Source organism: Sinocyclocheilus rhinocerous, unplaced genomic scaffold, assembly GCF_001515625.1.
Source record: "Sinocyclocheilus rhinocerous isolate Xijiao unplaced genomic scaffold, SAMN03320098_v1.1 scaffold492, whole genome shotgun sequence".
NCBI classification, from domain to species: domain Eukaryota; kingdom Metazoa; phylum Chordata; class Actinopteri; order Cypriniformes; family Cyprinidae; genus Sinocyclocheilus; species Sinocyclocheilus rhinocerous.
Window position 1 is genome coordinate 1,280,664 of NW_015626069.1, and position 13,677 is coordinate 1,294,340.

The window sequence follows — 13,677 nt, forward strand, 5'->3', positions numbered from 1 at the left end:
CCTCTGTATATATATATGTGTGTGTGTATTACTATTAATAAAGAAAGAAACAAACGGCGAGTAGCTAACACCGTGAAAGAGTAGCAGTACTAATAGGCCTACAGTGTGTGTTTTGGGTAAATAATGCAGAATCATGGAGTTATTGGGAACAGTGGAAACTTGTTAGACAAAAAAGGTTTCAAGCCATCAAAGTTACTGCTGTAAATTTGTTGTACCATTATTTAAAATTGGATAGTATCTTAGAAGATAATATCTTCTGCTGAAATTACCCCCCAAAATGACCAAACTGACATCAATTTTTACAGCAAAAATTAGGGTTTTAGGGCAGGTTGTGGATTGAACGGACATTTTAAAAAATATTTATTTTATTTATTTATTTTTATTTATCAGAACCTTTCCTGTAATCCATGTAAATCAGTCAGAAGAGTGGTTGAGGTGTCACAATCTGGTTTGACCGTCAACCTTCACTGATCCAGAAGGCTGCAAATACTGACAGCATGTAACATCAGTTCCAACAGTCACTCGCTCAAACCAAACATCTTAGACAAGTATTAATTGATTAGAGGATAAGACTACTTCCTAACACCTGTGCTTAGAGTACCTCTACTGCAGTATTGACATCTATGTCTGGTGCTACTAAATACCAGAGCACCACTATCACAATGGAGGTGGAGACTGAATTTTATAATGCCTGTAATTACGTATACACTCTCCAAAACAACACAGGTCTGTGTACTCACTGGACTTGTTTATTTAAATGAGAAAATGTGCCTACATTATGGCAGGATAGTCACAACATCAAGATGAGGGCACAGAGAGAGAGAGAGAGAGCCTAACTGTGTATAGTTTCAAAAATACTTTAGAGCATCTGTCCATTTGTTAAAAATACTGTAAGTTCTTACCTATAGATAAATGCTGACACAGTTGTTTTTTTCTCCTAACCTCTGTACAACTAGACACGAGGGGAGAGAGCATCAAACTAAATATCTATTTTAATCCAAGGCAAACTGTTTTAGTCTGTGATGTATTTGCTGTTAGTTTTATTTGTAAGGCCAGTTGTCAGTTGAAATAGTGTTCACTGAACAGATTTGAACATCTACAGAAATATTAGGACAGAAATATTTGAAGAAAAATCACATAGACCATTGAAGTAAGTGTTCTTCATCTACACTGAAAAAATGGCATAGAGACAATTTTCACTCAGAAATTGGTAGTAAATTTCACAATTAATTATAATGAAATGGCAAGTAGCTACAAAGAGTAAACGGTACTGAAACAGTACTTTCTTGTAAAACATATTCCAGTAATCTTTTTTTTTTTTTTTTACAACTACAGAAAATCTTTTTTTTTTACAATGTGTTTTGAGTAAATAATGCAGAATCATGGAGTTATTGGGAACAGTGGAAATTTGTTAGACAAAAAAGGTTTCAAGCCATCAAAGTTACTGCTGTAAATTTGTTGCACCGTTATTTAAATTAGTATAGTATCTTAGCTATAGTATAGTATATAGCTGAAATTACCTCAAAAACTATTAAATGCTTTTGACTTTGAAACTTTAAGGCAACAGGCCAAAATTGACTTACGTTGACTTATTAATTCATGAACAATATAGACCTAAACAAAGGGAATATATATTTTAGGAGGGTGGTGGTCCTTTTTACAACTCAGTGATTCTGGTTTGTTTGTTTTTTTCTGACATGTTGGTGTTATATGATTATTTTCTATACCCACCGTATGTATGTATGTATGTATGTATGTATACATGCATATATATATATATATATATATATATATATAGGCCTACTAATTACTAAAACGATATTATTTATTTTTATTTGATTTGTTTTGAAAAAGATCTAATGTTTTTATAGCAGACATTTATAGTAATCTTTGTTTTATTTAAAACTTCTGAAAATCTTTTTTTATAGTGTGTGTTTTGGGTAAATAATGCAGAATCATGGTGTTATTTGGGAACAGTGAAAACATGTTAGACCAAAATGGTTTCAAGCCATCAAAGTTATTGGTTTCACAAAACAGGTCAAAATTGACATCAGCTTTTAAAAGACTAGAAATTAGATAATTAGAAATAACATACATTTTAGTTAATTTATACTTCTATATTTATACTTCCCGTGTTTAGGTATACCCTATTGTTAATGAATTAAGTCAATTTTCTTTAGATGCTTTAATGAGATTTACATCAAAACCCAACCTGAACATTTTACCGCCACCCCGTGGCAAATGCGAAAATAAACCTTGTAGCGCTAAGCAAACATGCTTTTGAAGGGAAAGTAGCTCCACTATTATGTGAACATTATCTTGGATGATGTGCTAATCACCGATTTACTGATCGACCTGTTTTGCTTGACGAGAACAAACATTATGTTAATGCTAATGTAGCCTATGTGAAATACATTGTATTCTGAAATCTCACTTTTTTAAATGTTTTGTGAATGTTTGGGATTGATTTAGGTTCACCTGTTAACCTAACAAGTACATCAAGACTTTTTTTTTTTAATAAAATGTGTAGACTCCTATGGGTCCTTTGGGTGTGCTCCAAATGTTACCTATTGTAAATAATGATATTCTATAAATGTATGTATATATATATATATATATATATATATATATATATAGTCAAACCAACATTTATTCAGACACCTTCAACATTTCACACATTATCACAGTTTATTCGCTATAGTTTAGAAAATGGTAATAAAATATGACAAGAACTCAGAGTTAAACTCTGCCAGAACAAATTAATCTTGATATTATCAGATAATACTTAAGCAAAACATGGTCAGGTCAAAGTGATCAGGTCCAAATCTGACCTCAGAAGACTACAGAGGGTAGTCCGGACTGCTGAGCGAATCATTGGTACAACCCTCCCTTCTCTTCAAGAACTGTACTCATCCAGAATGAGCAAAAGGGCTGGCAGAATCACTCTGGACCCCTCACATCCAACACACTCCCTCTTTGAACTGTTGCCATCTGGTCGACGCTACAGAGCACTGACCACCAGAACGACCAGACACAGGAACAGTTTCTTCCCACAGGCCATCCATCTCATGAACACTTGACAATAACTGTGGAACACACACTATTTATACACTCATACTCAGTCTACACCTCAAATTTGCACATAATATACAGTACCTGTACATACAAAACTGTCTATTGTAATATACCTGCACATACAACTGTCAATTTATATATTTTTATTCCTTATTTACTTGTTCTATTTTTAATACACTCATACACTTATTTATCTAACACACACACTTAGTCTACACCTCAAATTTGCACATAATATACCTGTACATACAAAACTGTCTTATTGTAATATACCTGCACATACAATTGTCAATTTATATATTTTTATTTCTTATTTACTTGTTCTATTTTTTATTTTTTTATTCTTCTTTTATTATCTGTGTTTTTGTACTGTCGCTGTCATTCTGTTGCACTGCGGAAGCTTCTGTCATGAAAACATACCTGGCAATAAAGCTCATTCTGATTCTGATTCTGAAGTGTCTGAATAACTTTTGGTCCCAAATTTGAGAAATTTTACTGGTAGTCCATGAAGAATTTTTGGCTATGTCACAGTTTACTTTATTTTGCTATCCTCACTTACATAAATGAAATATAGTGTCCTGCACCCACTAGTAAAAAAATATAAAAAATTATATCTGGTGTCTGAATAAATTTTGGTTTGACTGTATATCCTATATATAGAGCTATATAATAAAACTATAGATAAGTTATCTGTAATCAAAGTAAACAATTAATGTGGGGGAAAAAATATTGTTTTTATTTAAAAAAACAACAACAACAACAAAAATAAAGTGCGATTTCTTCATATTTACATGTGGTCATTCTGGCTGTTTACCACCTGGCATATCTAATATCATACATTAAAGGAGAGCTGAAGAGAACATGGTGATCATATGTGACATGTGGAGGCAGAAACTGTCCGAACTGAGGTCCTGAAGATAGACGAGGTCTTTTCGCTGAGGCCAATTCACTTCCTACCGCTGAAACAGGGTAATAACACTTCACGGCTTCATATTCATAAACGTTTTTTCTCTTGCTCGTTCCAAGCTGTGCGTCTGTGTAGTGTGGATGCTCCTCCAAACGCTTCACTTCGCGGTCGCTCTTCAATAATGATTCTATGGAAAAGGGGCCTGTAAATTTGCCTTCACTTTTGTTTTCTGTGACCTTGCAGACTGGAATAAGAGGCTCAGGAGCATAAGAATTGTCTTCACACTCATCCACCTGCTGTGTCTGAATCGACAGGCCAGGGAATATGTTGATTAGATATTTGAAATGTCGGCGAAACATTTTTGGAGTAATGCCATTTTCATCCACTTTCCAGAAGTTCTTTTTAGGATTTGGATAATCCGGATCGACTGGAACCTATTAAAAATACAAACAAAAATAGAACAGACTGTTACTAACATTAGCCTATGCACATGAATTGTAATTCGTTGCCTCAAAATTGACTAAATTTAATAAACTCACCTTTACAAAACACCTGTTTGATGAAAGACAGACTCTGATGTTGTTCTCAATGCCTTTTTTGTCTCCGAGAACAAATGGTTCCAGCTTTTTCATTATCTGCACAAAGGATGTTAGCATACGTCATAGAAATGTAAGACAAGACTGCAAAGTCTAATATTTAGCACATTTACGACTTTTTAGTCGGTTATGTTACCTGTTTGAATGTGAGCATCTTGTCTGGTGAATCTTGAATTGCATACGCAATAAGTCCGATGTAAGTTCCTGTAGTGTATCTTTTGTATCTCCTTCTCGGAACGCCGCTTGATTCTGCCAGCAAACCGCTGAATCCTCCTTTCACTCTGTTGTTAGTCATGATGAGCTCCTGGTCCAGACTCAGACTGAAGACTGAGAAGATCAGGCCCCATTTATATCCATGATGTAGCTCTCAATGGGTCTAAAGGTGTTGCATTCCATCAGTAAGTGCTGTTCATAAAAACGAGGTGTTAATGGCGGGGCGGTTTCTTAGGCTATTCCTCTAAAAAACATTCATTGGCAGTTACTTGCAACAAGAATTAGGTTAATTGTTGATTTACTTTGTATTTAAAAAATAACAGCCTAAAACATTGGGCCGGTTTTGTTTTATACAAATTAGGTAACCACTCACGGTCCAAATAATAGATGCAATAGTGCAAATAGTGGTGGAATGTATTTTCACCCCAAATTAAACAGGCCCACAGTGTAAAGTTCATTCAGTAGGCTATGCTAAAAGGCTAGAGCCTTTTACGTTATTTAATTTAATGAAATAAGAATAAAGAAGACAACTTCTGATAATATTTTAGAAATAAAGAATTATTTGTTGTTTACTATCAAACCTATGTTTTGAATAAGCTATTTCAACATGACCCCGTCACAGTGCTTTTTATATACCAAATTTTACATTCAAATTAGTTATACAATTTGAATAGATAATGTCAATGATCTAACTGTTGAATCAGGTGTCTTTAAAGGCCATACCACGCTTGTTTTCGCCACAGAAAAAATAGAAAAGTTAATTCTGAATCTCACAATTCTGATTTATATAATCTCGTATTTCTGAGCAAAAAGTCCGAATTGTGAGCTTAAAGTTTCAAAATATTTTTTCCCCTAACTAATGTCTCACTAATGCTCCATTTATTTGATCAAAATACAGTAAAATTGTGAAATATTATTTCAATTTAAGAATGTTCTGTTAATATATTCTAATTTATTCCTGTGATGGTAAAGCTGAATTTTCTGCATCATTAGTCTTCAGTCAGTGTCACATGATCCTTTAGAAATCATTCTATGCTGATTTGCAGCTTAATAATTTGTTATCTTATCTGATTATACATTTTTCTTGCTGATTAATATTTTTGGAAACCGTGAAACATTCAAGATTCCTTTAATAAAACGTTCAAAAGAACAGCATTTATAAATATCATCGGTTGTCATACGGTAAGATAATCATACGGTTATCTTAATGCAGCTGTTAAAAAAATTAAAGTAGGCTATTTGATTTAGTGACCCCCAAACTTTTAAACAGTAGGCCTATGTAGTCTAACACAGGTAATAAGAGAAACACATCTTTGTTGTGAAAATGTAGAATTGGGTTGGTTTAACCCATTAACAGTTTTTATATGAAACTGAAAGAGATGTCTAATTGCACATTATCTTTCGCTAACGTGTTTTCTAATCGTGCTTTTAACTAGCAATTCGTTCAACAATTATAGTGATAATCGTGCACATTGCATTCACATGAGGACTAAATGTTCGCGCATCACTTCATTGACGCACCGGAACGACAAACCTGTCTAAAGTTCCTTACGGACAAAGTAAACTGTAACAAACACATACTGTACGATTACAACGCGAATCGCTTTAGTGTTGTTTATACTGTTTTTTTTTTCTTCTTAATGTCGTTATAATCAAAAGACATCACAGTATAGCATGTGAATGGAAAGAATGAACGCAGAAAGCGCCCCGTCTGAATATACAATTATCACTCCGTCTAGAAACCAGTGTGTATACACCAGCTGTTACTGGTAAGTGTAACGATGTCGCATCAGTAGCTACATTTTTATTAAATGAACAATATTTATTTTATTTACTTATTCATTTTTTCTTGCAGTGAGGAGAATGTGTGGAAATTGTGTGAATGTGTCAATGATCAGGGCACTTGCTCGTTGGATGAAGTGTATGCAGTCTTTATATCTAATGAAAAAAAAATGGTGAGGCTGATTAATGTATCTGTGCGTATATAATATTGATGTTAGTGTACTGTATAATTTCTATAAATGTGTAATTTTACAATTAATACAGATACCCATTTGGAAACAAAAATCCAGTCGAGGGGATCAACCAGTAATCTGGGTAAGAGCAATTTTTAATAAGGAAAAATAAACATCGAGTTTTTTTTTTTAAACTAAACTCTTACTAATAAGATTTTTTTGTGCACTTGCCTTTAGGATTACCATGTTATTCTTCTACACGTAAATAAACAAGGACAGAGCTATATATATGATTTAGACACCATCCTTCCCTTCCCTTGCTTACTTGATGTATATTCAAAGGAGGCCTTTCGTTCTGATGAGCATTTAAAACCTGCTTTCTGGAGGCAAGTTACGAACTGATCTGATCTGAACTGCATTTTATCAAAAATTGTATAATACTAGCCATATCAATGGTTATCTGCTGTGTTTCAGGAAACTTCGTGTCATACCAGGCGACATCTACATGAAGAAGTTTGCTTCTGATCGGTCACATATGAAGGACTCTGACGGGAACTGGCGTATGCCGCCCCCACCATACCCATGTTTAGAGACATCAGGTTGTTGTAAAATGAGTGGTCTGTTAATTTGGCACATACTTCTGTAAATATTGTTACTCGGTGTGTCCTTTTATCTTACACCTTTAACCCTTTGATTATTCAGGTAGGGTAAGGATAGTCAAATCTAGCCTAAACCATGAAGTACTCAGCAGCCGGCAGGTTAAAGTTCTTCAGGAATGACGTAGAAGACTCCCCCCTTGTGGTTGTTCTTGTTTGAGGCTCAGTTTGTAGTTATAAGTAAAGTCTCAGGGGAAGGAGTTGTAACAATAAAATCTATTTTATTAGTTACAATACAAAGCAGTTAATGCAAAAATAAAACAAAATCAGCTAAGCTACGAGTTCTAAACTTAAACTCTTAAGAGTCATTCCTGAAGAACTTTAACCTGCCGGCTGCTGAGTACTTCATGGTTTAGGCTAGATTTGACTATCCTTACCCTACCTGAATAATCAAAGGGTTAAAGGTGTAAGATAAAAGGACACACCGAGTAATAATATCATAATTTCTTCTTCCTCTTACACTGTATGTGTTCTTTTCACAGAATCGAAAATGAATCTTGATCACTTCATCTGCATGGATGCTCGAGTGGGATATGGAGAGGTTTACAACCTTTCAGACTTTGTTCAACACTTTGGAGTGAAGTAATTTTTTTTTCTTTATGCCAACACTTTATGTTGAAAAATGGGCATGAACATAGCCTCGGGGAAAGATCCCATTAGCAAGGACAGTACTGTGACGAAGCGGGTCTTGAAATGCATATCCTTTGCCTGTCAAATTCTTTTTTTTTTTTTTTTACTAATAGATCACTTCAGATCACACACCTTAAAAGGTGATTCATAATTACAGTCAGGTACAAAAATCACAGAAAGAAATGCCAGTGAAATAAGCAGGATGTAACATTTGTTGATAATATGTATCCTTTTATAAAGAAATCAGTTACACAGATGTACAAATAATAAAACTGCAACATTCAAATTAACAACCAAACCAAAATAGTAAACTGTGTAAGCAGTTGCAGTGCTGTAGTTTAAGCAATTGCTGCCAAGTAATCCTTCACCTCAGCAGGTGACAGTCTGCGAAATCCTGCTTCATTACAGATGCCCACCTCAATGTTTTCCTCTGTCATCTGACCTTCAAAACTTTCCTGTAAGAAAAAAAAAATGCTATTGATCTTGTTTTGAGCCATGTGATATAGGAAGTTAATAGTTATTTAGAGATAAACTCACCTTCAAAGTTAAGATGGCAGTGTGTATAGCATCTTCAAGTTCCAGATCTTCATTATATCTGTAATGAAATTGTACAAAGCCATGCTGTAAATCTTTAGCAAAATCATTCCCATCTTTTTCTATCTTATACACTACAATAAATCAACCTGCATAAGTCAACAAGTTGATTATTTGATACCTTTTTTCAAGGAATGTTTTTCCATTGACATAGCTCTTTCCCATTGCTGTGGCTTTCCAGGCAAAGTATGCTCCCTGTGGGATATCACCATTGAGACATGAGTTTACAACATAAATGGTTGCATGTTGAATAGAGAATAAACAATGTGATGAAAAGGTTGTGATTGATAATTATTTGTTGTACCGATGGGTCTGACTGAAATAAATATGGTCTGTCTTCATCCCAACCGGCAATGAGAAGAGAGACTCCAAATGGCCGCACACCTCTAGAAAATATGACACTAAATTACCACAAGAGCTCTAATTAAAGTAAAGTATAATAAAAGATAAAAAGAAGTGAACGTACCCTGACTGTGTGTATTCTTGCATAACAGAAGCCACTCTCTGTACCAGCTGGCCAGTGGGGATTGGCTCTTGGTATACCAGGAAATACTGCTGCGCCAGCTTTCTTGCTCTTCTGACCAGCACCCTGTCAAGAGAGATCATTCCCTACAGACCATCTAGATCATAGCAACTTAAGCTGTCAGTGAGATAGCCAAAGGAATATATTTTGAGGAATGTTAGTAACCTAACAGTACTGTTCTTTTTTTTTTGTGAATGGAATTTAGAAACCAAAAATGCTTGGTTACCAACATTCTTCAAAATATCTTAGTTATATAGGTTAATTGGAACAGCATGGAGGAAGTAAATAATGACAGAATTTCTATTTATGGGTGGACTATTCCTTTAAGAGTTTCATTTTTAGAACAAATCAGCCATCCATTTTAAATAAATACTGCACTGTTATTTCATACCTGTAGTCCGGACCCATTCCACTGTACACCATGCCAATGTGTTTGGTTATTGGCTCAACTTTGTGCACGCTCTGTTCATCATACAGTATGGACTTCTGTTTCTTCTCAGTTGCCAGCACAACTCCATTTGATGCTGCAAAATGACAAAAGGTCCTTCAAAACAAATTTACGACTGAAGTGCAGCATACCTCAGGGATGCAAACTCAGCATGGGTTAAAAAGGTAACAAAGACTGATCTATATATAAACATACCTTTGATTCCTACAGATGGAGCACCGGCTGCTACAGCCGCCAAAGCATATTCAATCTGCACCAGTTTGCCAGAGGGGCTGTGTTGAAGAAAAAAAATGCATTAGTTTTACAGAAATACATTTGAAATGTATCTAAACTGAAGCTGAATGTATAACTTATTTTCGACCAATTCAGATGCACATCATTTTGATTTTAAATAATTTCACCATAATTATTTTAATAATTTTAAAACTGACAGATTTTTTGCTTTAACAAAAGCTTCATACTAACTTTTACATACTTTTTTATATTAGGTCACTGAATATTGCACAAACCACAAAAGATTAATGGATTAAAAATGAATAATATTCGCCACAAAATCTGTAGTAAAACATGACAATAAATAACTTAAGTAAAAAAAATAATGCACTAATAGAGAAAAATGAACAAAAATCATAAAGCTCCGTAGTAACTAACATCGTGACACTGCATCTATGATGTGACACACAATTAAATACGCGTAACGCACATGTTGAACAAAACACAACTATTTTCAGTGAATGCAAGCAACAAAAGATTTATAATGAAATATTACAGCCACCTATCAATCAGTAATGCACATAATTACCTAAATGTTGTGAGAGAAAAACTGTATCCTCGTTCTGCCATTTTTGTCTTTAGCTACGGAAGTACATCAAAACAACTTCCGACACCTTTTTGTGAACACACTCGTCAAAATAAAAGTGTACAAACTGAACAGATAACAGATCACTCTTTCTGTATCAAAGACATTTAATTGTTTCGTACGTTTCTGAGTAATACAATTATATAAAAAAACACGACTATTGTATTAGCATGAACACAAATTTTATTTAAAACAACTATATTTCTCATACTTTAAAATGTACATATTCTGCGAAGATTCAGAAATGTGTAAATACAATATGTAGATTGTGGCAGAAATTCCCTAGCATTGTATACATATCTATGATTGTAGTAGTGAGTATTTCCTTTGCATTAACATATATGTGACCAGCAGATGGCCTCAGTGGTGTTTCGAGCGCTTCGAAATAGAAAATCATTTTTCGAATCAATTGATTATTTTGATTTACAGATTCAGACAGCTCCGTTTCTCCCATTATCACTACGCACAGAGACTATATTACAACATTTATTTAGCCTCGTTCATTTTTGTTTGAGAATACTCCAAAACAACTTCAAAACAAAGTGATACATACAATTAAGATAAATAAATAAATAAAAGTACTCAATCAACTTATCCATCTCGGGCCTGAACAGGATAATTTATTTAAATCATCATCATCTTATCAGTTTGAGCAGTTGAGGAAAACCTTTATTATATCATTTAAGTGCTTCTGACGGAAGTCAGAATCGCGTCAGTTGAGCTTCACGTCCTACCGTGTCTTAACGCCGAGGTATTGTCCCTAAATATTGATCAATCTACCACATTTCACCTTATAAATATCATGTTTGTTGTTTTAAACTGTTTATGGTTAATAATTATTATTTTTAATATAATTATTAAAATTATATTAATTTTGTCCACTACACGGTTTAGATCAGTTTTGAATAAGGCGGATGAGCTAACGTTACTAGCTAATGCGGTCTCTATTGTGATTTTAGTTTTTTATCAAACTAAACTTCCTGGGGAAGACACTTGTCGTCATTTATACATTTCTTAACACGTTTTATACATAGATTATAAATATGTATAACATTTTAACGTTTATATCGTTACGATGGTTTATTTTCTGATGAACCCTGTTGTCAGATTGGTCCTATATATTTCACTCGTGTAAATCAGATAGTTGTCGCTTTTAGGCATATTTTAAAGGAATAATTCAACCAAAGATGAAAATTCTGTCATTTACTCGTCTACATGTTGTTTCAAACCTATGACTTTCCTCAGTCTGTTGCCAGTCACTTCATGGAACGAAAGACGCAATGAAAGCTGACCGAGAGTGTCTTCTTGAGTGAGTCGGTATGCCCGATGCGTGTGTTTCAGAGAAGGCCATGGCTCGTGGGCAGCAGAAGATCCAGTCTCAACAGAAGAACGCAAAGAAAGCAGCTGAGAAGAAGAAAGCTCAAGGAGCGGATCAGAAGACTGCAGCCAAAGCAGCGCTGGTCCACACATGTCCTGTCTGCAAGGTGAGAAATTGATGTGACTTAAGTTACGGCCGGAAGGTCACTGGTTTGAGCCGCTGTACCTCAAACTTCTCTTAACGTCTTAAGGTATGTTGTTATTCCTTGTATAGACACAGATGCCAGACCCAAAGACCTTTAAACAGCATTTTGAAAGCAAACACCCAAAATCTCCTATGCCCCCTGAGCTGGTGGATGTTCAAGCCTAAAGGACACAAGAAGCCAACATGGACCTAAAACAGGGGTGAGTCTAATACAGGCGTCAGAATCAAGCCTAAAATAAACCGACAAAATGTATGTACACCTGTCAATATGGCTGTGTAGTCATCTCATAATTATGGTCCAATTTTCAGACCCTGAGGAATGAAACATGATTCGACTCAGCCGACTGACTCGACTTGCTGTATTTCACAAACATAGACTGTGGACCATGTGGACACAATGACAAGGAGATCTTAGGACGGACTCAAGCACACCAGCACACATATATATATATATATATATTTTTTTTTATTTTTTTATATGTGCATATTTCTTCCATCTTTTCAAAGTGTGCTGTGACCTAACCGTCTCATTGCCATGTGCTTAAACTCGCCATATTTATTCACCACTTTCCCAATACCCCGTGGCACTTCGTCCCTGTAAAGTTTGAAAAAAAATGATTAGGTGCTGCAATGTATAAAAATGTATGTGCCCTGATCTTTTTGCTGTGAACCAAAATGGAGAGGGGCACCAATGTGTGTATTATTAATAGTACTGACCAGGATTGGGATTGAGATGCATTGACATGCTCAAAATAATCACAAATGCTGTAAATTTGCACCTGTTCAAGCAGTCAGAATAATATCTGAGTCAGGACCCACGGACATGCTTTTGTTACTTTGTTTTCTAAAGTTTTCAATAAATGTTTATGCATATAGTCCCATATGTGTGTCATGGTTACTAGAAAGAACATCAAGAGCACGGCTTTTATTAACCTGACACTTGTGAAAAGCTGTAATAGTATCTATTATAACTGTAAACGTGAAAATAGCTTTTTAGCAGTGGATTTTTTCCACACTATTTACAAAACCATAAAGGCAATTTGGTTAACAAATAGCCTACTTATTGTATTAAAACTGCACTCAGTAGTTGTTTACTTAGAATTTTCATTGCTGATTAAGCACTGATACAACAATGGTGTTAGACAGTATTGACGTCGATCAGCATGATCGTCTCAGTTTGACGGAACTAACACTGATACTGTTTTCATAGAGCGGTTTACACACAAAAAAATTCTCTTACCCGTCCAAAAGGAGGGAAGCAACTTGGGCATCACTATTCCTGTTCTCTGTCATTAAATCTTTCCACATTGTGGATGCTATATTAGCGAAGTTTACATTCTTTTTTGTCTTTGTTTTCAAATATTTTCTGCTTCTTCGGCCGTACAGGTACTGATTCTCCCCTTGTCTCTGTTGACAAAGCACTATAATAAGCTGTTCCTTTATTATCTAATCTTCTTATTTGGCATCACCAAACTACACAACACTACTAGCGCATCTCCAGAGGCCGCAGCCAATGAGTGTGAGGATTCTCTCCGACATCATTTTAACAAGGCAAAGTCTTCACAAAAACTTACTTCAGGGGTAGTACCCAAAATAAAAGTTCTCATCATTTACTCAAGTTCCAAACCTGTATGAATTTGTTTCTTCTGCTGAACACAAAAGTTATTATGAAGAACATGGATAACCAAACAGTTGACGG

At 34.9% G+C, this 13,677-nt stretch overlaps 4 protein-coding genes across 5 annotated transcripts; 2 read left to right on the top strand and 2 right to left on the bottom strand.

Annotated features, from left to right (window-relative positions):
* Window positions 1–3,796: 3,796 nt before the first annotated feature.
* On the bottom strand, window positions 3,797–4,942 carry LOC107710431 (forkhead box protein H1-like). The gene is made up of 3 exons (XM_016515202.1): window positions 4,715–4,942; window positions 4,522–4,617; window positions 3,797–4,416 (listed from the first exon to the last, which is right to left on the bottom strand). Exons 1-3 carry the CDS (start codon window positions 4,871–4,873, stop codon window positions 3,886–3,888), a joined length of 786 nt encoding a protein of 261 aa, XP_016370688.1. The 5' UTR covers window positions 4,874–4,942; the 3' UTR covers window positions 3,797–3,885.
* A 1,384-nt stretch (window positions 4,943–6,326) lies between these two features.
* On the top strand, window positions 6,327–8,129 carry ntaq1 (N-terminal glutamine amidase 1). The gene is made up of 6 exons (XM_016515220.1): window positions 6,327–6,560; window positions 6,647–6,746; window positions 6,838–6,888; window positions 6,984–7,132; window positions 7,221–7,345; window positions 7,885–8,129. Exons 1-6 carry the CDS (start codon window positions 6,472–6,474, stop codon window positions 7,986–7,988), a joined length of 618 nt encoding a protein of 205 aa, XP_016370706.1. The 5' UTR covers window positions 6,327–6,471; the 3' UTR covers window positions 7,989–8,129.
* Window positions 8,130–8,258: 129 nt separating this feature from the next.
* Window positions 8,259–10,494, bottom strand: LOC107710441 (proteasome subunit alpha type-2). Its single transcript, XM_016515210.1, has 8 exons — window positions 10,400–10,494; window positions 9,793–9,869; window positions 9,541–9,673; window positions 9,093–9,215; window positions 8,931–9,012; window positions 8,748–8,821; window positions 8,570–8,627; window positions 8,259–8,487 (listed from the first exon to the last, which is right to left on the bottom strand). The coding sequence occupies exons 1-8, from the start codon at window positions 10,438–10,440 to the stop codon at window positions 8,371–8,373; spliced, it is 705 nt and encodes a 234-aa protein (XP_016370696.1). The 5' UTR covers window positions 10,441–10,494; the 3' UTR covers window positions 8,259–8,370.
* Window positions 10,495–11,113: 619 nt separating this feature from the next.
* zgc:91910 (Zinc finger protein 706-like) lies at window positions 11,114–12,854 on the top strand. Of its 2 annotated transcripts, none has more exons than XM_016515319.1 (4): window positions 11,114–11,207; window positions 11,798–11,940; window positions 12,048–12,178; window positions 12,288–12,854. In XM_016515319.1, exons 2-3 carry the CDS (start codon window positions 11,806–11,808, stop codon window positions 12,141–12,143), a joined length of 231 nt encoding a protein of 76 aa, XP_016370805.1. In that variant the 5' UTR covers window positions 11,114–11,207; window positions 11,798–11,805; the 3' UTR covers window positions 12,144–12,178; window positions 12,288–12,854. The 2 variants fall into 2 exon arrangements, with proteins under 2 accessions (XP_016370805.1, XP_016370797.1); XM_016515311.1 differs by having other exon boundaries at window positions 11,127–11,207; window positions 11,702–11,940.
* The last annotated feature ends 823 nt before the right edge of the window (window positions 12,855–13,677 follow it).

Coding starts and splice junctions, on each gene's coding strand:
- ntaq1 (XM_016515220.1), top strand. CDS start 6,472: ATGGAAAGAATGAACGCAGAAAGCGCCCCGTCTGAATATACAATTATC. Junction 6,561..6,646: donor GTATACACCAGCTGTTACTG/GTAAGTGTAACG, acceptor TTTTTCTTGCAG/TGAGGAGAATGTGTGGAAAT. Junction 6,747..6,837: donor TATCTAATGAAAAAAAAATG/GTGAGGCTGATT, acceptor CAATTAATACAG/ATACCCATTTGGAAACAAAA.
- LOC107710431 (XM_016515202.1), bottom strand. CDS start 4,873: ATGACTAACAACAGAGTGAAAGGAGGATTCAGCGGTTTGCTGGCAGAA. Junction 4,618..4,714: donor AGATGCTCACATTCAAACAG/GTAACATAACCG, acceptor TCCTTTGTGCAG/ATAATGAAAAAGCTGGAACC. Junction 4,417..4,521: donor CAAACAGGTGTTTTGTAAAG/GTGAGTTTATTA, acceptor TATTTTTAATAG/GTTCCAGTCGATCCGGATTA.
- LOC107710441 (XM_016515210.1), bottom strand. CDS start 10,440: ATGGCAGAACGAGGATACAGTTTTTCTCTCACAACATTTAG. Junction 8,628..8,747: donor AAAACATTCCTTGAAAAAAG/GTATCAAATAAT, acceptor ATTTCATTACAG/ATATAATGAAGATCTGGAAC. Junction 8,488..8,569: donor CTGCCATCTTAACTTTGAAG/GTGAGTTTATCT, acceptor TTTTTCTTACAG/GAAAGTTTTGAAGGTCAGAT.
- zgc:91910 (XM_016515311.1), top strand. CDS start 11,776: ATGCCCGATGCGTGTGTTTCAGAGAAGGCCATGGCTCGTGGGCAGCAG. Junction 11,941..12,047: donor ACACATGTCCTGTCTGCAAG/GTGAGAAATTGA, acceptor TTCCTTGTATAG/ACACAGATGCCAGACCCAAA.